The following is a 26,162-nucleotide window of genomic DNA, read 5'->3' on the forward strand; positions in this document are numbered from 1 at the left end:
AAGAAAAGAGCATAAAGGCTTGAGGCGCACTTTGCTTGTGCCTGTGTGGTTCATGTGAGGTGGCATTTATTTTTTGGCGCAAAGCTGAATTATGACCATTGATATTTAAAAAAATCCAATAATGGCATTATTCAAAAGTTAATAATCATTAACTATTAACTAACTTTTAACAGTCACAAAGTTTGAAATTGTGAGCCTTTCTTGAATTCGCACCTTCCTCTTCAAAATGACTCCAAAAATTATACAAAGAATGTGAATCAAGCACATAAATACACAAAAAAATTTTTTCAAAAAATCACTCGTCTCTCTCAACCCTATTTGCTGTTCTCATAAAAGGTTTCTTCGAAGACTCTTCAACTTTGCTGGTTGTAAATTCTCACCCAATGTTCTGTTGTATCCTAGGAATGAATTTGCCTGTAACATAATAGCAAACTCAATAAAACTGAATGGGGCAAATTACATTATAAAGACCATATCTTTAGACATGCCTCAAAGCTTCTCCTCCAAGTTTCAATGACCCCAATTCCCAAAAAAAATTATCATTTCTTCTAAACACACCTTTTTACTAAGTCATTGGGTTCATTCTCTTCAAAAATCTTGGGTTACATAGATCCTCCATGAGGATTGAAACAACCAAAGATGGAACCAAGTAAAATATCTCTGTAAACTAGACCCATATTTCTGAGCAAATGTCACATTTAAAATAATTGATAGTTTGATACAACAGTGATCTAATACATGCCAGCACTTCCTTTTTTTGTATCGTTCCATGTACATAATAAACATGATCAGAATTTTGGATTCTCCATGCCAGTTCGAGTTGTTCATCTGACAGATTTTCTTTGCATGACAAGAGTATGATACAAAGTACTCTACATAGATGAAGTGTGGAGAGATGGGTAATAGACGATTATGTTTCCTGGGACGTGTGCTGGAAAATCATGTTACGTCATGACGACTTAGGAACTTAATTATGCAAGGATACACTTGTTCCACCGCCTGAGTGCAAGTAAATAAAGAAGGAAAGAAAACAACAAATGAGAACCACCATCCGATACTCGAAGAAGCAATACTAATTGAACAGAGCTTTGTCCTCCGTATATTATATGTAGTATATTCATGATGTCGAGTCAAAAGTCAAAACCTTTGAACTTAGGAGATGATTAAGGTACATACCAAACGCCCTCCCACCAAATCATAGTGCGCATAGTGAGGGCCACCTACTTGTCCAAGTCTTTTGTATGTAACCAAATGCTGAGGAATGATCATGGCAGTTTCTGCTCCACCAAGGCATCAAAGACAACAAGAACCAGGAAAAGAATAAAAAAAAATGCTTTTGTAAGGTTAGAGGCCATAAGGTAAGAGTATAGTTTATCTTTCAACTGTATGTCTATGACCTACCATAAACGGCTTCAGGTGGGCATATCAGGTCTTGGTCTCCAGCAAATGCCAAGACAGGGACGTTGCTTTTGTGTAGATGATCCTTGTAGAAGAAAGTGCCACTCCTGTCACGTAATCCACCCTCTTGGAAAGCTGTTGTTAGCTGCAAGAGAAGCTTAGCAGGTACAGTACCTGCCAATTGTGAACAAGTTAATAACTAGTATTGGAAAGAGGGATGGAGAGGTTAATTTAAACTTGTAAATTGTAAAAGAAGAGCTAATAATTCAATTCTAATACAAAAGTGGTTAACAAAGGAGATTTAGACACTAATGACGAGCATCATAGTAGGAAAACCTGATGAATGACCTGGCATTTTTTAAGCCTAAGACAGATTCGGGCAAGTTGGTGATGTTGACACCATGGGTCAGTACCTTCAATTAAAGGATAGTTTTTAGGAAAGTCTAGGATCCTGCATTTTCTCTATTCCCAAAAGAACTTTATTTCTCGGGTAACTCACCATGTTATTAGGGAATAACTTAACCTTATTCCCAACTATTGGGGAACTCATAGCACTATTAGTACAAATAAATATAATAAGGCTCACCATTTCTATGTTAAGTTTGCTCCATCTTTATTGAAATTGAATAAGGTAATAGCAATTGTTACTTACAATTACTATTGAATTTCTGATCAGAAACCTAAGGGTCCGAGTCTTGCCTTACACTCAGCACAGTTAGTCACCTGGTGAATTGGCTCAGGATGATTACTGAGCCAAGTAACTACAGATAGGGGAGAACATTGTATGGTGCAGTGGTTGCACAAATTCATTTATAGCAATGGCATCTTGCCTCTTCATTGCAATCTACGTATATAAATGTTAATAAATTAGAACTGTCTAAGCAATAGAATGTGCAATAACCAAAAAACAATTGGAACATTATGAACCCCCCCCCCCCCAGCAAACAATTGTATGGTGCAGTGGTTGCACAAATTCATTTATAGCAATGGCATCTTGCCTCTTCATTGCAATCCACGTATATAAATGTTAATAAATTAGAACTGTCTAAGCAATAGAATGTGCAATAACCAAAAAACAATTGGAACATTATGAACCCCCCCCCCCAGCAAACACAAGAAAAAGGAAAAGAAAAGAAAAAGGTGAAGAGCATGGTTCAAAGTATCGATATGCCCCTGTGTACTGGCAGGGGCGTATTGGTACTTAAAAATACATGCTCAATGGGTTTAATTTAGTTTCTTTTTCAAATTTTGATTTTTAAAGATGTTTTTAATGGTTTTTTTACTGAAATAAACCAGGGTTCCGAAACACCTGTAAATAGGTGTATCGATACTTTGAACCTTGGTGAAGAGACCAACTGTGCTATTATAACCTTAACTTGTCTAATCCTAATCGCCATTGCCAAGTTCTATGAAAAAGTTTTATCATTATTCTATTATGTTGTCTCTCTTTTCAGCTACCAATTTTAGCCTGGGATTTCAACAATAGATTTCACTGCACCATATCCAGTCAGAATTCATACCCTAAGCCTATATCAAACTATTAAGACGGACTAAGTGGTTACATGTACACTTGTGGTTCGTGGTAACACTGCAGAAATAAAATAAAAAAAAAAGAGTGAAATCTGACAAAAATCATGATACAGCAGAGTAGGATGTGGTACAGGCATACAATACCAATGATGCAGGACAAAAGCATGAAATCTGAAAAAAGCAAGAGAATTGAGTCTAAATGGGAATTTTATGTTTAATTTAAAGAAGAATGTATGTGAAGTGTAATTGTATCTAAATTGTTTTTTTTTTTTTCTTTTGAGTAAGTTTTCAGATAATAGGAGTTAACATTGACGTATTCATTCAAGAGAAAGAAGGGGATAATCCTGAAGGTGGTTAAGTCTCTTAGATGTAGTAGGACCTTAAACCCAGATAATATAATATAATTACAGGAATTACCAATGGTGATTTTCAACAATTATGCATATGTTCTGTTGTGCCAAAACATGTTTAAAATTGAGCCCTTGTTTGGTCTGGGCACCAAAAATCTAAGTATATCAACAACGCAAGAGACCCTCATAGGGGATAATACAATCAAAATTCATATGAACAGCCTGATTCAGTGACAATTTTAATATTTAAATGAATTTTCTTTATTTTTTTCTTTGTCCCACCTTCCTTTTTTTTTCATTTTGCTAAGTGGTAAAGAGTTTGTATTACTATAAAGAGGTGAAAAACCCTCAAAAACATATACAATTGTCGATGAGTATACAATTGTATGCTCCCACATCTTTTTACCACTTTTCTGGGGATGCCAATATAGGGTTCAATGCAACTGTTCTGAATTTAAAACAACTGGTCACATTCTCCCTTTTTTCTTCAATTATCCAGTCCAGTTTAAATGTGGTATCTATTCTTCATGTCCTATCACCTATTAAAACAAATCTAAATTTTAGCCTGCAGAACATATACAAACATAATGCACTAGCCTGAACGATCACTGAAGACATAATAGTCAAGGAAGGACAAGCATTTCTATACTTACAAAAATTGTTCAAGACAAGCTTTTCAAACAACTCAGGATGCATCATGTCCTCAGCTGATATCTGAGCATTAAGCCAAGACAGTACATAAGGAGGATGACAAGAAAGGGGATAAGCAGCTGCTAGCAATGCCCCCAGGGGAATAACAGGAACATTAAGAGCCTGAGCAGGATCTGCCTACACATCAAGGTGCACAAGCATTACGTTCTGATCCAGTGTTCAATGCTTAGTTGACTATCACAAAGAGCTGTTTAACACAATATGGTGCCTCATTCCACTTACAAGGGGCAAGAGTAATTTGAGTGATGATCTTGAAGGTGTGTAGTCGAGTGATGATGCCAAAGTAACAACTGCTGCCAATCCAGAGTCTCTTCTCTCAAATCCTTTTTAAGAAATAAAAATCCATAATGAAGTTGAGACAGAAACTGAAAATTCATAACCAAACATGACTAGTCATGGAACTGACTGCATCCATAACTAAATACTGGTCATTGCATTTAAAGTCTAACATACTAAAAGGAAAACATAGAGATGAATTGAAGTATCTCACCCCCAAAAAAATAAGCAAAAAAATTTTATCCAATTATAAATACCAACATGGGCCTGGAAAGCATGCATGAAAGTTAACTTTCCTCAAAAAATAAAGAAAAGAAAAGAAAATCAGTCTGGCACTTCAAATAACTGAAATAATCAAGAACAAACAACAATGCTACAAAAAAGTTGGTTGGAGAGGAAAAAAGACTGGGAAAAACCTTTCCCTTAAAACTGCACCACCATTCAGTAACTATAATAAAGAAATCAAAGCACATTGTGCCTAAAGAGTCTTATGGCACAGGAGAAGATGGCTAAAACCATTACTCAAAAGAAGAAAGCAACCAACTCTAAACCAATACCTCAAATAATTCCCGACCCACATCTGACACTTGACATAGACAAGTGTAATTTACAAACTATGAAAATTTGAAGTACCATCAACCTAGAAAACAATATCAAGAATTTACATAACTGAGCAGATTTATGAGAATTCCCCAAAACGAAATTTGTCTGAGGTTGGAAATTGTAACAATACTAGGAAACAAAGCGAAAACGGAAAATTTTCTTAATGAATTTTAAGAGATCTTGTGGGTTGTCTTAAGGAATTAAGCACAAAATACTGGAATTGTTGGTTCCTTAAAACATGCAGAAAGAGGCATTGGATCCAAATGGACAGGTAGGGAGTAATAAAAGTTTTGGCATATTGGTGTGTGCCTAGTTTGAGAAAGGTATATACAAGTTTCTCATTCCACTTCCAGCATATGATAGAATCTTTCAACAGCTGAACCATTCCATAAGGTAACTCAACCATGCCTTTTACATGTGTATATCATTTTGGCTGCACTATTCTTCTGATTTATTTTTTGATCCATAACTAAAAATTAATTTGTTAACAATGAAATGAAGAAATAGATACAATGCAAAAGAAATTAGGACATTTCAATCCTTACAAAAAAAACATGAAGCTCCCCCTTACTGCTTTCCTCAGACAAAATAATAAAAGACTAAGAAACTTTATTCTGATGGGTGTAATCGCCAAACTAGATTCGTATATTCACTCCTTCCCTAGCTAGAGAATTCCCAAACTATTCTTCCAGATTTTTCTTGACAAAAGTTGAATTTATTATCTAAAATGCTTGGCATGTTCCCATGTGAATATGCAACCAAGTATGACTTTGCTACACTATCATTGAAACATATAGTCAAATAAAACCCAGATTTAAGACATTTTACTTGTTACTAAGTTTCTAATAAAGATAAAAGGCTACAAAGAAAATGACACATCATTGGCATGGTATAACGATGAATTTGAGAAAGGATAAGCTTAGTATTCTCATTCATACATCTGTCTCCCCCTACGGCTGTATAAGGAAAACTGATGTGAAGATATCCAATCCAAAAAAGAACCTGGCGTGAAGATTCCATGTTTTATTGTTTGATTATACAAAGGAAAATAGTGGGGATGTCAGCCCCAAAAAGAAAGAGAGTACTCTTCTTTTTATCTAGATAGCTTGTGCCAGACAAGCCTTCCCCTTCTTTCTCACTTTTTATACCAAAATGGTGTGACCCCACTTCCCAAAAATTGAGAAATGCAACCCTACCTATTTCCAATCCCATCTCATAACATTCTCACAAACCAAACATGGGAAGAGAGGAGTATTCAATAATATTCCTTTTTATCCCTTTCCTTCCCACCAAAAAAAAAGCCCAAGGGCACCATATAGGTCGTGTGTGCAATGTGTGCAATCCTGGTCCCTCCAGATGCACTTTTAGAGATGAATCAATCCTAGGCTTATACTCAGGCCCCATTGGCACCATATAGGCCATGGAAATTTAACGAGGCAGAAATAATGAATGTACCTCAAGGAATGAGGCTATCAAGGCCCCTTGGCATTAAAAATTTGATTGCAGAAGGCGATTCATAAGTGGTGTTGGGTTGGCTAATAAATGACAACTTTGTCTCATAGAACTTCCAATCCATCATGAGGGAGATGATTTGTGAAAGGATACTATCTAGAGCTTTAAGTGGATAGCAAGAACTGCTAATGCAATGGTAGACAATCTAGCAAAGCAAGGAGTTAATAGACAGCAACTTTTTTGGGTAAAATGGGGCTTTTAATGTAAACCTAGTTAGGTAAATGAAGAAAAATATAGATGTTTTTTAGGAGGGTTTGCTTGCCTATATTTGGGGTGCTTGGCCCTTCTTGTAAACAGATATTCTTTTATCATTAATAATTCTTCTGTTATCCATCCAAAAAAAAATGTTTACTAAAGAGTTGGAGGTTTGAGTTCCACAAAACTTATTTTCAAGTCATTTTATTCATGCTATACAAATATACAATATCGGATTCTTTTTTAGTTTATTTTATTAATAACATATAATATTCTAATTATTTTGGATTAATATATTTATAGTATTCAGTATCTGAGTTCAATCCAAATCTGATCAAAATCCAATGGATAAGATTCAAATTGAATGCCAATGAATAGAATTTGGATCTAGCTATATGTTTGCAGCCTACAGTGATCTGAAAATGAGGAATAGGCATTTAGGGAGCAATAACAGGGAGTAATGAGGGGAAGACTGGAGGATCGCCACCAGATTCCTTTGAATAGAACTAAGGGAGACACCTTTGGGTTCCTTAACTACTAACATTCAAGAGTTGACACTAGCATTTGTATGTTGAACAGAGTAGGAGGATTTAATGGGACCAAACAAATTAACACTTGCTACTCATAACATATGTGGGGAAACTTTTTTAAAAACAATTTCTTCCAAAGATTGACAAACCTGACTAAGAATGTATTACTATTGGGAAATCACATCAACAGGACAAATATGGCATAGGACAATACTTACCTGATCGTGATAACATAGCATATAGCAAGATACCGCCCATGGAGTGACCAACTGCTAGTAATTTACCATCCTTTGATTTGCTTTGTGCCCTTACATACTCCATCTATATTGACAGAATAAAGCTCATTACATATTCATTATGTGGACAGTAGCAAGTAAAGTTGAACATCTATTTAGCATATAAAATTGGCAAAGCAAAAAGGAAAATTTCTCTTAAAGTTAATAGCTTCTAACACGAGGAGAAGTCACCTCACCGCTGTAGGAACATCTTCTTCCAAGTAGTTATCGAAGTCCCAATCAAATTTCACAATCAGGTCAAGCTGTTTCTGAAAATCTTCTATCATTGTCCAAAAACGCTCATGCAAGTCAAACAACTGTGGTGACACAGATCGTTGGCCTTCTCCAATAATGTTTACAAGTCTTTGACTCAAGTCCTTGATATGACTAGAAATAGCTGAGTTTTTCCTTGCTTCCAGTAAACCTGAAAGTTTTCCTCTGATCTCATTAAAGTGTTGAGATAATTGAGCATCTGCTAAAAGTTTGGATATTCGATCAAATAACTTAGCAAACATAGCCTTTGATAGACCTTCATTAAGAAAGCCTGAGAGTCTTTCTGACAAACGTGTAAAAGTTTCTGTCAACTTTTCCACCAGTTGTGAATCATCCCTGATAGTCTCCTTTCTGTTTCCTTTGATAGCAGTAATCTTAGAGTCTACCAAAACAATGGGATTAACAGTTCGGTCCTGTTCTGCAGGAAAAACATCACTTATCAGCACCTTTAGCTGCAGATTTTATCTGCTTAGACAATACATTGCTATTGGAAGACAGCTCAGTTTCCTTTGATTCCATACTCTGTTTGCTCAATCCAGCACCTCGAACTTCAAGAATCCAAGTATCAAATCCTTGGCTTGCCATGTAACGTGCAAATGAAGACTGCAGACAGTTCTTAGACATTACTAAGATGTTGAAAAAAATAAATGCAAAACTCTAGTTTTTTTTTCTTTCTTTTCTTATTGCATAGATAAAGAAAAATTTATACAATAACAAGATAAAAAGTGACTCAACTAAACAAATTAAAAATTCCACCTTGGAAGGATCAAATCTAAGAGAAGTATTGAACTATCAAGAACAACCAGACCAAGAAAACAACTATGTTATTCTAGCTCCCCCATCCTTCTATCCTTGGAATTAGGCACTGCTGACCAATTGCTACAACCCACAAAAATTCCCAATCATTCAGATTATAGACTCGGAAAAAGAGGCAAATGTCACCCCCCCCCCCGCCAAAATAATAATAATAACAATAACATCAATAAATGCAATATCTATACATCTACATATGCCATATTCAAAGGGTTCAACAGTCTCACACTATCAGATTTAACCACCTCAAATTAGAAGCCTTATTTATTAAATATGTTTGCTTCTCTCTAAAGCCTTTTGGACTCCTCCCAGACCTCCATAATAGTCTCCCAATACAGCTTTATTATAGCTCTTATTGGACAAATATTCAAACTTACCTTATAACCCTGTTCAAATCTACAGGGTGAAACTTCCCAAATCCCTTTACTCATCCAATAAAATGCCACTCTCCAACTTTGCAAGTTCTTCTACCACTACATCTAGTAAAATGAAAAGGAAAAAAAAAAAACAAAAAGATATTAAAGATAGCATGTTCTTCCTCAAGCAATTACTCATCCTTTGCATAGACAGATCTTAGATTTTATTGAGGAAAGGATTATCAACCAAAAGAAAAAAAAAAGAGGAAAGGATAAACATAAACATAAACATAGAAAACCGTACTTAAAGGGATCCGGGAATGGACAGTACACAGCATGAAACTGGCCCAAACAAATACAGAAAATAACACTACAATCAGCAAGTGGACTGCAACCCAGGGCCTGGGGTCCTCCATTCTAAAACAGACACATTTATCCCTTGTTTAGTTAAAGAGTCAGTCAAGTCATTGGTTCATCTAGTGGATACCTAGATACCTAGAGGCCAATGCCTTGGCTTCTCTGATGTAGTGTCTAAGAGGCAAGGCCGTTCATTTCTAGAAGAGAGTCACAAAACCCAATTGATTACCACTCCACAATCCCCCACAACATCCAGAGAAGACTATCCTGAAGAGACAGCAAGTTCATTCCTTGAAGGGAGAGAAATTCAGCACTCAGTGTGTCCTTCCCCAACTTACCCCTGAACAGGTGAATAGAGCAACAGCTGAATCTTTCTTTTTAAATAAGCAACACTCATTAAAAAACACCAATTGTTTTATTAAGGATGAAGAAGGATACCGCTGCACATTTGAAAAGGGTTGGAGAAACACCCAATTTGAAATGGTGAAAGTGCATTAATTTTTTTTTTAATGAGATTAAAAGAAGGTTAATTTTTTTCCAGGAAAAAAAAGCAATAATATTGTATAATCAACGGAATAAACTTACCTCAGGAGAGAGATCATATCCAATGGCATTAGTCCCCACCCCAGACAAAAGCAACAAGGGGTGATTTCTCGGAGGCGCCTATTGACGAACACAAACCGATAATTCCGGAATCAAAACAAAACTCGTACGAAAAAGCGAAACAGAAAATGTAAAGGAATCGAAGCGATGACAAGACTGACCTTGGGAGAAGGAATGTAGCGCCAGAGAGCGAGCTTCCACTCAGAGTTTGGGGTAGAGACGTAGTGAAGTTCGTCGGCCGTACATACGGACGGTTTGGTGGTCCTATGGGTGACCACCTCGCTTTCAACGGAAGAGAAAGCCTTTACTCTCGGCCCTAACCTCAACCTTAACGACTCCATACGAGTTGCATTTCCTCCATACACGGCGATGTGGGACTCAGGCTTCGAGCTCAAGGGAATCGGGTTAAGGTAACAGAAATTGGAGGCAATTTGCAGTACCGACTGGAGGTCCGACTGAACCATAGTCATTGATCCTCCCACCTTCCGACTTCCGTATTTCAAATTGCTCTTTTTATAATGATGAATGGAACTCGATGCAGTTGTAATGAAAGCTTGGGAGAGTTCAGACATGAACCACCATTTGGTTCATTACTTCATTTAATTGATCCTTATCCATTCCGCGTTGTTCTTGAACAAGAGAGAACTGAGGAAGTTGAGATCGACAAGCAATCCAACTTTGTCGGGTGGGCTTTAAAACCGATCAGCCACCCCCCGATTCCCGGACTGTCGTATAATCTAATTGAGTAATTTCTTTCTTTTTTGTAAACACATTGTTTAGTCAATGGTGGACCTGCATAATGATGTGACACTTTTAACCGTTGGATTGGCGTCGGATGAGATTCGGGCCAAAACAATGTTAAGTCGATTCCGATCTTACGTCAGAAATATGTTCCTTCGTCATGCATCAAAAGATCTATTTTAAACCAAAGAGAGCTTTGGAGTGTGGACGTTTGAAGCCTTGAAGGATGAAGACTCTAATCACTCTATACTTCTATTATTCTATAATCGAAATATTACACGTTTGTAATATTTTTGTGACATTTGATTTGACTGCTTTTTATTTGGTTATATTGACAAAATATAACTTTTTGTGATACTTCAGCAACGGGGCGGGGCGGGATCCCCATCTCCATTTCTAGAGGATCCCCGTTCCTCTCGTAATTTTTTATAATATTAATAACTTTATTTTATTTAAAAAACAAAAAATAAAATAATTAAAATTTACAATCTATTAAAAAAATTCAAACATATTTAATTATATTTTTAAAACATTAATATATAGACGTATTTGTACATATATAACGTATATATACATATATACTAGTGGAGATCCTACGAGCAGGGAGTGTTCTCCTCGTCCCCGCCCCGTCCCCACTAACGGGGATGAAAATTTCTTCATCCCCGCCCCAATGGGGAGAAATCATTTTCATTCTCACTCCATTCGAGGTGATTTCCACGGAAATCAAAAAAATGGAAAAAATTACCATCCCTACACCTTATATTTGCATATAATGACAAATAACCCCTCTCGTCAGCATTTGTCAATACAACATGTAACCCACTTGCTTGTAACATGCACTGTTGTTGCTCGACATTTTTAAGACCATTTGACTTTGACATTAATAAAAGAGATATTTGTGATCATAATCTTCCAACCAAAGAGCAGCTGCACCATTAAAATTGGTCCATCAAGATCAGTCCATAATTCCTAAACTACCAAAGTTATGTGGGATGATCAAGGCTATAAAAAGTAGTACATTTAGGTGGTCTCTTGATATCAAGGCTATTAATCCTTGGTAAATCAAGATCCATGTATACGAGAGTTTGCCGGTGCCAACCAACCCTTCTCCTTCATCCACGCTGGTCTCTGCAATGCAAATTTCTCAACCATCCAAATGGTATATTAAAATTCAACTAGTACATTCTATTTAAAAAATGTATCGATACAAAAATCTAGAGTAAAATGGTCTCTCAAATATTGATTAATCAATCTAGGCTATTCAAATGATGCATCAAGATTTCAAGTAATCTTACCCTTCTAGTTAATGCACCAAAATTTTTACAAGTTCTAAACCAAGTGAAAGTGATCTGCCTAGAGTAATGAATTAATCTCTCTAATTGGCATACTAATGTGTCAAACCAAGCATCCAAATTATGTACCAACATTTCAATTAATCTCGATCGTTCAAGTAAAGCACCAAGTTTTCTAGAAAATCAAAGCCAAGTAAAGTGATGCACAAAATAACAAGATTAAGATCTGGGCCATCAAAATGTCCTAAGATTGATCGATAAATCTCGACCATCAAAGTGATGTATCAACATTTCAACTAACCTATGCCATCCAATGGTGACTGTCTGACCCATGGATTCCTTCCAGATAAAATTGTCTAAAGCAAAAGAAAGTTTGTCAATCTGATGATTACAACTGGATATTAAAGTTGATTTTTTTTTTTTTTAACTTTATCTCTGGATTTAAGCACTCTCGGCAATCAAATATCCATGGACGGTGCAAAAGTGGAAAAGATCAAGACAAGTATGCAAAGATTGGTTATCAAGGAACATGAATTCCTCTATAAATCCGTTTATAATCCTCCTAGGCTCTTGATAACTTGACGAGTGAAAGAATGCGTTGCGCAATCTCGACAGCAGCCTCAGGGCGTGCAATCTTCATAGCCTTCTCAGACATCTCTACCATTTGACTTGCATTTCCTGCCAGACATTATTAAAAGACTATGTAAGATTTCAACGTAGAAAGGGCACATATATTAAAAAGTACTTCAGCCCAGGGTCAGAATTTTTAGGCCCAAAGTACACTTGGGGTGGGTGCCAATTCACGGGCAGGTATTGGTGTATAGAATGGGGGGGTTTTTGACATTTTGAATGTTTATAGATATGCAGTGGAATTTAGAAATCTGCATTGGGTATGTCCGTACTTTTCCCGTATTTTAAACCTTCCTGATGTGGCATATAGAAATCTCAAACTAGCAGTAATATGACTAGATTCATTCTCATAAACAGGGCTGCTCATAGCTGGTTATGTCTACCCCACTGACCTAAAATAAATCTAAAACCAACAACTGAAATGTTTGAATTGTTTGACCTCAACATTTCACGTTGGACTGGCCAATCAGTGGGAAATAATTTTCCTATTGTTTCTTCTTAGTTAAACAAAACTGCATCACCATTTCTTCTTCTCATGGAAAATAGATTTGTTTATTTTTTGCAAGCTTTGAGACCAAAACATGTTAAACAATGACAAAAAACAACATTCTAGAAAAGTTTACTTTAAAACATGAAAACAATAATAAGGGGAAAAAATACATTAGCATGTTTAGACCTGGCTACTTTAGGGTTTACTTGCATTTTCTGCTTCATAAAGATATACTTCTCTCCAGAGACAAAGCAGCAGTCTCTTTTTTCTGATTTTCTGACTAAGACCAAATCCATCAGTTTTTTTTAAGTTGTAATCAAAACTTTTGTCAAGGCTACTCTGCTACTTTTAATTTGGAACTTTACCATTTAAGGCCATTCAATTTACAGACCTTCATGGAAGTATTCCAAATTCCTAATACATACAACTCCTTTTCTGAATTAAACTTGCAATTCTGAAAATAGAAATAAAAAAGGTGGTAGCTGGTTTTAAAAGATTTCAAGCTGAAGAACTGGCTACAGTAAGAGATCCCAACCACTAAAAGAGGCAGACACTACAAAACTCAAAGAAAAAGAAAAGGTTAGCAACGTTTCAACTTAAGAAGCTTGCTCATTTTGAACAGATATATTCACATCATAAAGCTTATAGAAGAAAAAGGATGACAACAATACAACATTTTTCCAATTAATTTGCTAACAAGTAGAAAAAGCTGCAACATCATCACAAGATTAAAAGTAGGTAACCCACAGCCACTAGATGAGGCAATAGGATTGAGGAAGCTATTTTAGCTACCACTAGTGGAACTGGAAATGTGACTGGAATAGAATATGAAATGAAGTAGAAATAATATGTCAAAATTTCTTATTTTCAATAGAAACTTCTATTTTTATTAAATTCAGCCTTTAGTTTTATTCTCTAGATAGGTTGCCTACTGGAAATGTAGATTCAGGAAAAAAATACTTAAACTGTCTTATAGATTTATAGTAAATTTGTTCACCAATGAGGAACATGAAACTTTATTAGAGTATACTTCGATGTATTTATGATTTATTTACCCATAACATAACCATGAGCATGCCCATCTTATTCATAAGGCCCCATTCGTTTTTCGAGAAATAGGAGGGGGGAAAGTGATTCCCATTGACCAACATTACAGTGTTACTTGTATACTTTTTCTTCTAATGAATGTACACTTTACCATCGAATACATGCATATGTACACATGTACGTACATAAATATGCACACACATACATTACAACCATGCATAAATAGAGTATTTTATGTAGGAAAAGCATATAAATGAATAAATGATCAAATAAACAAAAGAATTGAAAACGTTAGGGGGTTTAGACAGAGCCATCACAATATTAGGAATCATTTAATAACTATGACAAAGCTCTAAATATTATATAATACCTCACAATGGCTTTAAATATAGTAAATCATAGATATAAGCACATAAACACATATACACAAAGGCATCTCAAGGTGTGAGGAACGTGCTTTATGATTTGAAGCAACTCAGCAAGCAATGCTTCTATTCTATTACTCAGAGCATCCATCATTATCAGAAATAATTATCAAAGAAAATTAATATTGATTAGAGAGAGAGAGAGAGAAGCTCAGAGAAAGGGATCAAACTCAACAGTAAAGTCCAACCTACTAAAAAGGCCAGAAAATTTTACATACCTAGGATCTCTTCAATTGCAATTCTAAGAGTAGTGGAATCAAGTTCATCTTCTGTTATAACCTTTGAGCCTGCTAAATCTGCCATAATGAAGGCATTTTTTGTTTGATGTCCTTCAGCGACATTTGGGGATGGTATCTACAACATTTGAAAGGAAGGCCAATTATTTCATTAAGCAATACAATGAATACAATTAAATTATAAAAGACAACTTAAAATGACAACAAAAACACCTAGAAAGTAAATATCAGCACACAATGTGAAAATATTATGTTACTATATATGAAAATAGAACAACAATGACTGGTCAATTCAGTTTCATTACTTCAAGCAAAAATCATTGCTTTGGAGAAAAAAATTAGTATATTTTTTATTGCACATCTTGTTGGTCTTTCACATGATTATATTAAGAATGAAGAGAAGAGGAGGGCAGACCGGCAGAGAGATATCCCTCACTGCATAAATACAGGAATACCTGTAAAACGAATACATATTAAATGCATTAAGCATAATTGATGTGCATAAGTCAGACACAGTGGTTTACTTTGAAGCTTTGAGCCCCATCAGTTGCCTTAAATCCTTAACCTTCTTTTCTTAACAGTTGTTTCATCAAGAACCTATCCACTATTTTTCTCCTTTAAGTGTTAAGAATCTACCTGCATATTCATTAGAATCAGCTCAACAAAGAGGTCAAAACTGCTGGCAGCTTCTGATGTAGAAACATAGATGTTTAGTGCTTCTCATGGCATATGTAACACCAAAGGTTAGTAATTAGTAGTTTAGTACCAACACTTATAGGACATTGCATAAGCAGGTTTATAAACCAATTGGGTCAGGTGGTCAGCACATATCTGGATGCAATCTGCTACCCCAGATTGTAGAAGAGACCAAAGCATAATTTGATGAGCAGCTTGTCAGGCAACTCCATGCCTGCTGGTGTTGGTAGGATTCTGACCAGATCTGAGGGGAGCCTATCAAGGGTCTTTAGTGGCACAGTTGGGGATGCTACCTCTAATACAAGTGCTGGCCCTTCTCACTAACGCCCATACTGCAAACATGTTCAATCCCTCCTCTCTCTACTTAAGGGGATTTGGCATTTTGGCTAAAGTTATCGGATGGAGTGGCAGATATAGGTAGTGTCCTTGGAAGCTGGCAGAGGCAGACTACCTTAATGAAATCAAAGACATCTTGTTACCCCTGTCTTTCAAAATGAGGTGGACTCCTATAGTGATACAAGATTGCAGCTGGCTTGCTAGATTGGGTGAAGGGGTTTCTTGTAAATTGATAGCTCTATGATTTATGTTGTTGAGGGATGTTTCTCTTGTTTTCTTTTATCTGTTGTACCTCCTCTAACATACATGTCATTTTGCATGATAAGAAACAAATGGTTATATTTCCCTCAAAAACGTATAAGCCTTTCCACTGTCTCTGTGTAGCAGGCACAATTACATTGACCCAGATCTTAGCAATTACATTTGGGGGTTAAAAATATGGCTGCCCAACCACATGTTGAAAGGACAATTGTAAAAGTATCATTTTTATCATCATCATTATTTTATTTTGCAATTTGAGATTTTGAAACAAGCATTTCTTCAATGAGGAATCAGGAACTGAAATTTTGGAAATTAGATGCAATTTCTTTAGAATACTCAATTAGCTTTGCTTTATATCCAACTGACCTTCTACATACCTTACAAGGTTCTCCAACATAATAAACATGTACAAGATAAGAAGATAGTTCAAAGTTTGTAGGTTTCCTTTTCATCGATTCCTTTGTAGAGGTCTAAGTATGAAACAAAGCACCTCTTATAGGATGCTTTAAAATAAAAATAGAAATTTCTTTCCAAATTCTCAATTCACAATTTGTTAAATGCCACTCATGATTTTCCTGCAAAAACTATAGATTCTGCTAAAAATGCACAAGAGAAAGAAAAATATTAAGATCCAAATGCAGGTCTACCAGGATAGAAGGTTTCCCAGTGGCCACAATCTCAGAGCAAGTCATTGCACCAGCACGAGACACAACAAGATCTGCAGCAGCATATGCCCAATCCATTTTATGCAAGAACCTTCAATTACAAAATGAAATTCAGATTAAAAAAAAAAACATAACACTGAATAAACAATTCCAATACAATTATTTTTTTTTATCAGAAACGATAACTTTCATTAGAGATAAATTAAACTGAAATACAGAATTCAACCCTTATCAGAAAAGGTTGATCCAATAAACATCAAACATTACAGCACTACCCGATAAAGACTCTCCCTTACAGTCCCTTGTTTTGCTAGGGCGTCAGCAAAACCATTGCTGATCTCCTTACCCACTTGAACCAAACACCCACCTCCCTTGTTATGCTAAGAATTTCCCTTATCAGCTGTCTATATTGCCAAATTCCCAGCTGCCCTGATTGCATCCACCCAATTACCAACTTGGAGTCTCCCTTTATCTCAATCTGCTGTAGCCCCAATTGTTTGGCCAGCTTTACACCTTGATGTAGTGTCAAGATTTCCGCTCTTAAGGAATCTCCAACTCCTATTGGACCTGAAAACAAAGCCATTATCTTACCTTCGTTATCTCTGAAAACACCTCCTATACCAGATGGGCCTGGATTACCTATAGAGCTTCCATCAAAGTTCAATTTCACCCTTTGTTGTGCTAGTGGGGACCACACTTCCTGTATCATAGCTTTGGAAGTAGTAGTAGATGCCACAATACCCCAACTTCTATAAATGTCTTCAACTGAGAAATCCTTAGAAAGATCACAGGATTTCAACCAATGGATAACCTTAGTTGTTATTCCTTCCACAACCTCTTCCTTGGATCTACAACTACCTTTGAAGATCTTATTGTTTCTTTCCTCCCACACTGACCACAATACAACAACTCTAGTGGCTCTCCACATAATCCTTCCACAAACCGTTGGTTGCTTGTAAAAAGCTGGATCAAAGAGGTTCACCACGCTCGAGGAGGGAGTCAACCTGCAACCAAAGAAAGAAGAGAACCAAGACCAAATAAAGAACACAAAGGGACATGAGATTAGTAAATGTGAAATTGTCTCACCAGAACCCAAACAGAGGCAACAAACATGGGGGGAGAGGCACATATTTGGCCTCTTTTTCTGCAATAAATCCAAGGTGTTGATTTTTTGGAGTACCACTTCCCAACAAAAGGCCTGAATTTTAGGGGGTACAGGGCTACCCCACACCTCCTTTGAAGGAAAGTTCCCTACAAGATTAGAGGTCTGAAGCAAAATGTTATAGAAAGAAGAGCAACTGAAGAAACCAGAAGGGGAAGGTTTCCAAATTCTGCTATCTCTACAGGACTGATCAAGAAAGAATTCCCTTAACTGAGTGATCAAATCATCAACCATCCCCATTTCAGAATCCCATAGATCTCTTCTCAAGCCCAAATCCCAGGAGTTATCAACAAACACTGAAGATATCACTTTTCTTTTGTTTTCAGACAAGGAGTAAATAGAAGGAAATCTATCTCTAAGGGAGTTTTCACCAACCCAAACATCTTCCCAAAACAAAACTTTATTTCCAGCGCAGACATCATATTTGAAATAAGGAAGCATAAGAGGCAAAATACCATAAATAGCTTTCCAAGGAGAACACCGAGAAGCCCAAAGTTTGTCCTGTTCCATCGGTAGTCTCCAAATCCATTTCCCCAGCAAAGCCGTGTTTCTTAATCTTATATTTCCTAACCCAAGGCCTCCATCATCCCTACTCCTAGAAACCACCTCCCACTTCACTAAGTGATCCTTCTTAGTATCCCCTGGTTCCCACAAGAAATCCCTCATTATCTTCTCTAACTGGTTAGCTACTTTCATTGGTACTCTAAAGGTAGACAGGAAATAAACTGGTAGGTTGGCTAAGGTTGACTTGATTAAGGTTATCCTACCCCCTAAAGAGATGTAATTCCTCTAACAATTTGCTAACCTCTTGGAGAATCTTTCAATTACAGGGTACCAAAAACTCTCAACCATTGGGTTCCCTCCCAGTGGTAGCCCCAAATACTGTAAAGGCCAGCCCCCTTCTTCACACCCCAAAATCCTAGCTAGGGAATCCACCTCCTCTCCCCCTAAATTGAGCCCTGCTACACAACTTTTTCCCCAATTCACTTTAAGATTGGACTTCCTTTCAAATTGAAGCACTAGACTCTTTAAGTTCCATAATTCCCCTTCCTCCCCATCACAAAACAAGATGATGTCATCTACAAATTGTAAGTGTGTGACCACCACCTCCTCCCTACCAATCCTCCAACCTCTTATCAAATCGTTAGCATTGGCCCTTGAAATCATGGCACTCAACACATTAGCTACTAGGGTAAAGAGGAATGGGGACAATTGATCTCCTTGCCTAATACCCCTCTTTGCAGGAAAGAAACCCCTAACTACACCATTCAACAATATTGAGAAATGACATGAAGAAATGCATCCCTTTACCCAACTGCACCATCTCTCCCCAAACCCTCTCTGCTTGAGAACCTCTAGTAAAAAATCCCAGTCCACCATGTCATATGCCTTTTCAAGATCTAATTTGCAAACCAACCCCTTTTCCTTTCTCCTCCTCTTCACCTCAACACATTCATTGGCAATAAGTATTTGATCTATAATTTGTCTTCCTTCTACAAAGGCCCCTTGGTACGGTGAGATTAGAGATGGGATGATCTTTTTTAATCTTAGCGCTAGGACCTTAGAGATGATCTTATACATGCTTCCCACTAGGCTTATAGGTCTAAAATCCTTTGGTTGGAGAGCGTCCTTCTTCTTAGGAACCAAGGCAATAAAAGTTGCATTTGCTCCCGAGTTAAATTTGCCTCTCTCATAGAACTCTTCAGAAACCTCCAACAAATCCTCTCTAATTATCTCCCAACAATCTTGATAGAAGGCCATTGAAAAACCATCAGGCCCAAGAGCTTTAGCTCAATCCATGGAGAAGATTGCATTTCTCACTTCTTGGGCCTCAAATCTTTTTTCCAAAGATTCCAATAAGACACTATCTTCCACCCTCCACTTCAAGTCCTCTAAGCTCTCACTAGGTCTCCTTGGGTTGTCATACGCTAATTTGAAGTGATTAACCAAAGCTTGAGCTATATCATCTTCCCTTGTCAGCAATTGCCCATCCCACTCCAATTTTGAAACAGAATTCTTCCTTCTCCTCCCATTTGCCAACGAATGAAAAAACCTTGTATTGATGTCCCCTTACTTTAGCCATTTGCACCTGGATTTTTGCCTCCAACTTATCTCCTCCTTCCTAAGAAGATCTTCCATTCCATCTTTCCACCCTACCCTCTTCCCCCAGCCTTCTTTCAGCTTCTAGTCCATCTAGCTCTTACACTCTCTCACTGATTTCCACTTTCCTTTGCTCTAATCTACCAAAAACCTCTTTATTTCAAATCTTGAGTCTAGCTTTCAAGAGTTGTAGTTTCTTGTAAAACCTATACCCCTTCCGTCGGAATTCCACTTAGTCCACTTCCCACCATGCTAGATGTAATCCTACGACTAGGGTTATTGGACTCGTTCAATAATCTTATTACGTTGAAATCCCCACCCAAACACCAAGGGCCATCCCACAAACCCCTAACGGCTGCTAGTTCTTCCCAGAAACCTTCCCTTTCCCTATAAGAGGTGGGACCATAGACATTAGTTAACACCCAAGCCCACCCATCTTCCTTTCTCTTCAATTTTATTGACACCGAGAAGTTCCCAATTAATTCTTCTTCACACTCCTAGTCTTCATTTCTCCACAAAGTAATAATTCCCCCTGAAGCTCTTCACGATTGTGCAAAGGCCCAACTCAAATTTCTTGTTGACCAGATGCTCCTCACCCATTTCTTGTCCACCTCAGTCAATTTTGATTCTTGTATTAAGACCACATCTGGCTTTTCTCTTCTCAAGAAGTCTTTGATCACTCGCCTTTTCATTAAACTCCCCAAACCTCTTACGTTCCAGCTTATTAACTTCATGGACAAACATTTCAGGTATCCCCAACCAAACCACCCTCTTTACTCCTTTTTCTATCCTTCCTACCCCCACTCGCTTTATCATAAACCACCCACTCTTCAACCTCTCCACCTTACTCAGCTTTTTTTTCCTCTTCTTAGAAAGTTCTCCTACCTTCTTACTAGACTCATCCACCTTCTCATTTCCTTCTAGTTTCTTACCTAACCCCTTCTTCTTCTTTTTCCGTTGTCCTTTTGATTTTCCACTATATCCACTTTTCTCCACTGTATTGGGAAATTGAATAATCTCCTCCTCAACCCTACCCTCTTTCACATTCAGCTCCTCTTCCATTCTGATTCTAAATAGTTCCAAGATCAACTCCCAAATTTTGTCCCCTAGTTCTCTTTCTTCTGCTTCTGAATTTATCTCCCCCACTACCTCTGTCACTTGTCCTGAATCAAATGAATTGGCAGACTTTATAGCTGGGCCGGAGTCACCTGTAGGCCAGACACACACAGGACTTGGGGAAACAGAGTTAGTAACCAAAAACTGAACCTGGAAACAATCCAAACCTTGGGAGGAAGAAGACGCAATATGAGTTGCTGGAATAGCCTGAACCCCTTTTGTTTGACTTTCGCTGGGAATAGGACCCTCGAAATCAAGATCTGGATTGATTGCAATGGGAAACGGGCAGTTTATAGCTCTGCTTGGAGGAACCAGATTGCCAACACACACCGTACAAGCACCCATTCCCTGGTCTTTACAAAAGATTGAATCCCCCTTTCTCCCTGTTTCGGCTTTCTCCTCACCTGAGCCTGTTTTCTTTCTTTCCAACTCCTTTCTAGGCCGAACCAACTCTCCTGGAAGTGTACAAGCCTCTTCTTCGAATAGTAACTTTAATCCTGGGTCATCTTCCTCCCCAAACCTTGAACGACATTTACTCTATATACTACCATAGCTGGACTCTTCAACATACAACTCCTCTTTCAGAGACTCATCATCTACACTTACCCAGTCTGAAGCAGAATCCTCCTCTTCTAACCTCGTGCAATTATATCTCGGATTAGGTTTATCTGGGCTAGTGGAGTAAGAGACCAGTCTTGGCTGCCATGCTAAAGTCGGACCAGACATTCGTTTTTCTTTTGAGCCAGTTGCAGACCAATCTGAAGAGGACAAAGATATACCACAGCGAATGTCCATAGTCTTTTGAGCCTTGAGAAAAGTTCTGAGCAACTTGAGAACAAATGGTTTGACATTTAATCTTTATCAATATTCACCTTTAATAAAACCATAAATCAACATTATTGTTAAATGATAAAAAAATTGTCACCAGCAATTTGAATTGGAAGTTTGTCTAATGATAATAAAACATTAATAAGATAGTCAACAAGATAAAGTCACCATCACCATGAATATAAGAAAGGCAAGATAATAAGCAAATAGAAACAACCAAAACCCAAGAGGGAAACCTATAAGACCTTCAATAAACCGTAAGAGAAAAGACAGTTTTGGTTATTAATATAACATGATGAAGTGACTGAGATCCATTTGAAGGACTAGGTAAAGTTAAAAGCATCTCTTAGAATTAAATAAATAGATTATTGTTATCCAAGTTTTGACTTTTATAATATTGGTGATTGTAGTATAAGATGCTTGCCAGAATTTGTTCTTTTCTTATTATTTTAATCTCAAGATACAACTGCTTGGGGTTTCAAGTAAACTAAATAAACGGTAAGATGCACATAATAGGACGAAAAATATACCATATATTCTCATCTTTCATCAATGTGCAGGGTTCCATCATTTAACCTTTTCCTTCTTTCAAAGGGGAGGTAGGAGATTGGCCAGGACTAGGGCTGCAACTCGGGTTGAGCCCAACCCTAAGTTCTAAACCCCAACCCTAACCCTAACACTATCTAAATTCCTTCAACCCTGTCCCAACCTAACCCAACCCGAAGTCAATTTCGGGTTGGGTTGGGCTCGGGTTGGGCCCAACCCAACCTTCTTCCCATCCCTTAAAACCTCATAGAATTTCTCGATTTTAGATCTTAACTCAATTCTCACTACATATATTAATCCTATGTTTCATTAATATTTGTTTGTTGACTTTTTTTGTTCTTTTGGTACAAAATTCAGAAAAACAAGTATCAGAAATGACTATAGTTTATTATGAGTTGACTTATGATAGATCTTTCTTAGGTGGCAAACAACATATAGGAGATGAAGAATAAAATTTTCAAATAAACATAAAATAATGTTATTAAGGTTTAGTCTTTCTTATTAGAATTAAGTGAAGTGATTATCTTAAAAGAAATACATGATACTATATGGTGGGGGCTATACAAATATCATGCATCTAAACAAATCAATGTATGTTATACATGTACATATAACATATATTTATATATGACATGTACTATAGAGTCGGGTTCGGGTTGGGTTCAGGCAAACCCAGCCCAAGTTGCAGCCTTAGCCAGGACTCAGGATCCAGTTACTTCACATTATTAACATAAAAACCAACATTACATTAATAGCTCAAAATGACAACAAAAACCAAACTAGAAACAAGTTAAATAATAAATAGTAGGAAGAAAGAAGACTTACGGCCTTAATAGCAAGCGGGGATGATTTTTAACAAGGCTGTCCATCTCATTGAAAGTTTCAACCCCTGTCTGCCATATGATGAAAATGTTATCATTTTCCGCCAACATCTGATAATAGAGGTTCAGGATAGCAATGTTAATAGCATTGGCACCAAAAGATCCCCCAAGAACCAATATAACCTTGGCTTCTGGATCCCAAGTCTTTGCTGCCTTTGGGAAGAAATGCGTTCTAGCAACAGCCTTCGACACATATCGCCTTAAAGACGACCTCACTGGATTCCCACACACAACACACTTATCCTTGGGAAAATATACCAAAGACGAATTGAAAACAACAAAAATGAGATCAGCGAAACGCGAAAGGACCCGATTCGCGATCCCCGGCATTGAGTTTTGCTCTTGAATCACAACCTTTAATCCTTGGAGAGCCGCAGTGAGGCACACCGGGAAAGAGACGTAGCCGCCGGTCCCGACGACGATCTGGGGGTCGAAATCGCGCAATACTTTGCGACTTTCCAGCATAGCTTTGATCAGACGATACGGGAGGAGAACATTTACGGGGGAAAAGAATGGACGGGCCAACGGCACGGCGGGAATAGTAACGAAATCGTACCGGGCCGAGGGGATAACAGTACTTTCCATTCCATTTTGGGTTCCAACGAAGAGAACTCGGATTCTAGGGTTAATGCTCTTCACCTCATCGGCAATGGCAACGGCAGGATAAATATGGCCACCGGTCCCACCGGCGGCGAACATGATCCGGAGATCATCATTGGTCTGGCTTGGAGGAGAGCGATTTTCATCCGTCCGATCTAGCGCTAAGCAGCAGAAGAGCTTGAGATTCCTAAATTGAGAACAGAGACATCAGCCAATACAAAAAGAGAAATAAAGAAGAGAAGACTAAAGAAGTACCTGCCTTGGTTTAGCAGAGGCTTTGAGAGGAGGAAATTGGAGAGAGTGGTAATTATGTGAATTGGAAAAGCATGGAGAAGGTGAAAGAGTAAGGGAAGCCATTAGAATCGGTTCCAAAGCTCTGCTTCAGCGTAGGCATCTGTAGATTCAGACAAAGTTCAGTACTAGGGGAGTAGGTACTTCAACTCTTGACTCTTGACTCTTGAGTGTGTTGGTGTTTTCAGGGAGTGAGAGAAAGAGAGAAGACCGTCCTCTGCCTCGTGGGCCGTGGAATGAGGTTCCAAGCCCAGTTTTGCACGTTTTACACGAGCCCGGATCTCCTGCAAACAAAAACTGCTAAACATGATAATTTAATAGCTGCCGTTAAATATTTGAAAAAGATACAAATATCCTTGAGTCTCATTTAATTTTCTTTATCAATTATTCAAAGATTGATAAAAAAATTAACAGTTTGTCACCACTCACCAAAATGCCCATTCAAATATGACCCAAATTTTTTTGAATGGAAAAGACAAAGATTTGGGACTATTAATTTTTTGTCAATGTTTAGATGGTTAATAAAGAAAATTAAATAACACCTGAAGGGCATTTGTGTCTTTTTTAAATGTCACTTAACGATTGGTTAATAGCTAGTTAATGGCGGGTATTGGATTTTCATGTTTTAAAAGTTTGGGTACTGAATTGTCGCATTTTAAAATTTGGGGACTAAAATGGCACTAAACCCAAAGTACGAGGCACTAATCGGGAATTTTCCTTTTTTTTTGCTTGCAAGGAATTTTGTGGCATTTTACATGTAGCGACTTATAAAATTGTTAATAAAATACGGGGAATTAGTTAAGTCAGCCTAAGGTCAAACCCTAACCTAGTCCTAAGTCTAGAATCCCCAACGCTAATCGACTAATCCTAACCCTAATTTAAATCTCTCAACCATAAGCCAACCTAATGGTGTGCTATCTAGTGCTCCCTGTTGACGGATAGTTCAGATGCTAGACTGAGTAAGTCACCTAGCTGATAGGGTTGTTCACAAATAAATTCAAATCGATCAAACCAACCAACCTGGCCGACCCAACCTGATTTGGTTGGTTTTTCTTCACCACTAGTCGGTTTTGGGTTGGAAAGATGGGTAAACCGATTATTCGATTTGGTTTCGGTTTTCATGTGAAATTGAACCGAACCGAATACAATTATCTATAAATATATTCTCACTAAAATATTATATATAATATGTATATTTTAATTTTAAATATATATATATATATATATTTCTAAAATGTATATTTCAATTTTAAATATATTTTCAAAAAAGGTATTCTAGAATATTATATATAATATGTATATTTTTGAAATATATATTTTTTAAAAACTAAAATATATATTTCGGAAATGTATATATTTAAACCAAAACCGACCCAAACCGACCAAGTTGGTTTTGCTTAATAGAGGGTCAGTTTCGGTTTAATCTTAAGGTAACCCAACCAAGTTGGGTCAGTTGAAAAAAAAGCTAGTAAATCGGCCCGTGAACAGCCCTACTAACTGAGTTGCAAAAGAAGAGATCAAAGTGTTCGAATTGCTTGACCTGGGGTGGGCACTCCAATGCTTAAGTTAGCAAAAAATTTTGAGAGAGCTAAAAAGTGAGAGAGTTAGAGAGCTAGTGAATTGTGAGAGCTAAATCGTGCTTACCTTTTTTGAGGAAGGGGACGCCTTTATATGGGCAAGTTGTCTTGAGGCTCACGAAGCGCGTCCGAGATCTCTGGCTCGTCTGGTTTGGAAGTGGTTTCAAGCTTGGAGGTGAACTCTGCATAAGCGAGTAGTGCTTATCAAACTGCACCCGAAGTGGGTAGGGTGATAATCAACTTTTCCAAACATGGCATTGTGATCCCAGGGAAGTCGGAGACGATAGCCTGCTTAAGGAGGAGGTCACCCGGCGCGTCAGGCAGGTCGCCAACTCGGTTCCAATTAGGTTGACAGGGTCTTGGAGGAGGTCGCCCCTAATGCTGAGGTCCCTAGCTTGGTTGTGATGAGGTCACCACCTGAGTCTTCGTTACGTCGGCGAAGGTAGGTTGCCTCTTTTGC

The 26,162-nt window shown here is 37.5% G+C and overlaps 2 protein-coding genes across 7 annotated transcripts; both read right to left on the reverse strand.

The window, feature by feature from the left end:
• Positions 1-129: 129 nt before the first annotated feature.
• Positions 130-10,535, reverse strand: LOC104603357 (uncharacterized). 5 transcript variants are annotated; one of them, XM_088901725.1, is made up of 11 exons: positions 9,944-10,535; positions 9,765-9,842; positions 8,175-8,256; positions 7,910-8,071; positions 7,578-7,804; positions 7,324-7,426; positions 4,212-4,312; positions 3,932-4,106; positions 1,402-1,572; positions 1,177-1,277; positions 130-414 (listed from the first exon to the last, which is right to left on the reverse strand). In XM_088901725.1, the coding sequence occupies exons 1-11, from the start codon at positions 10,352-10,354 to the stop codon at positions 328-330; spliced, it is 1,698 nt and encodes a 565-aa protein (XP_088757851.1). In that variant the 5' UTR covers positions 10,355-10,535; the 3' UTR covers positions 130-327. The 5 variants fall into 5 exon arrangements, with proteins under 5 accessions (XP_088757851.1, XP_088757852.1, XP_088757850.1 ...); XM_010268391.3 differs by lacking the exon at positions 130-414 and adding an exon at positions 679-999; XM_088901726.1 differs by having other exon boundaries at positions 3,932-3,992; positions 7,578-8,071; positions 9,944-10,516.
• Positions 10,536-12,042: 1,507 nt separating this feature from the next.
• On the reverse strand, positions 12,043-24,358 carry LOC104605180 (UDP-Glycosyltransferase superfamily protein). Of its 2 annotated transcripts, none has more exons than XM_010270180.3 (5): positions 24,094-24,358; positions 23,179-24,021; positions 16,584-16,692; positions 14,626-14,761; positions 12,043-12,493 (listed from the first exon to the last, which is right to left on the reverse strand). In XM_010270180.3, exons 1-5 carry the CDS (start codon positions 24,189-24,191, stop codon positions 12,378-12,380), a joined length of 1,302 nt encoding a protein of 433 aa, XP_010268482.1. In that variant the 5' UTR covers positions 24,192-24,358; the 3' UTR covers positions 12,043-12,377. The 2 variants fall into 2 exon arrangements, with proteins under 2 accessions (XP_010268482.1, XP_088757633.1); XM_088901507.1 differs by lacking the exon at positions 12,043-12,493 and adding an exon at positions 13,343-13,488 and having other exon boundaries at positions 24,094-24,331.
• Between the last annotated feature and the right edge of the window lie 1,804 nt (positions 24,359-26,162).

This window comes from Nelumbo nucifera, chromosome 3, assembly GCF_055504915.1.
Source record: "Nelumbo nucifera cultivar China Antique chromosome 3, China Antique-T2T, whole genome shotgun sequence".
NCBI classification, from domain to species: domain Eukaryota; kingdom Viridiplantae; phylum Streptophyta; class Magnoliopsida; order Proteales; family Nelumbonaceae; genus Nelumbo; species Nelumbo nucifera.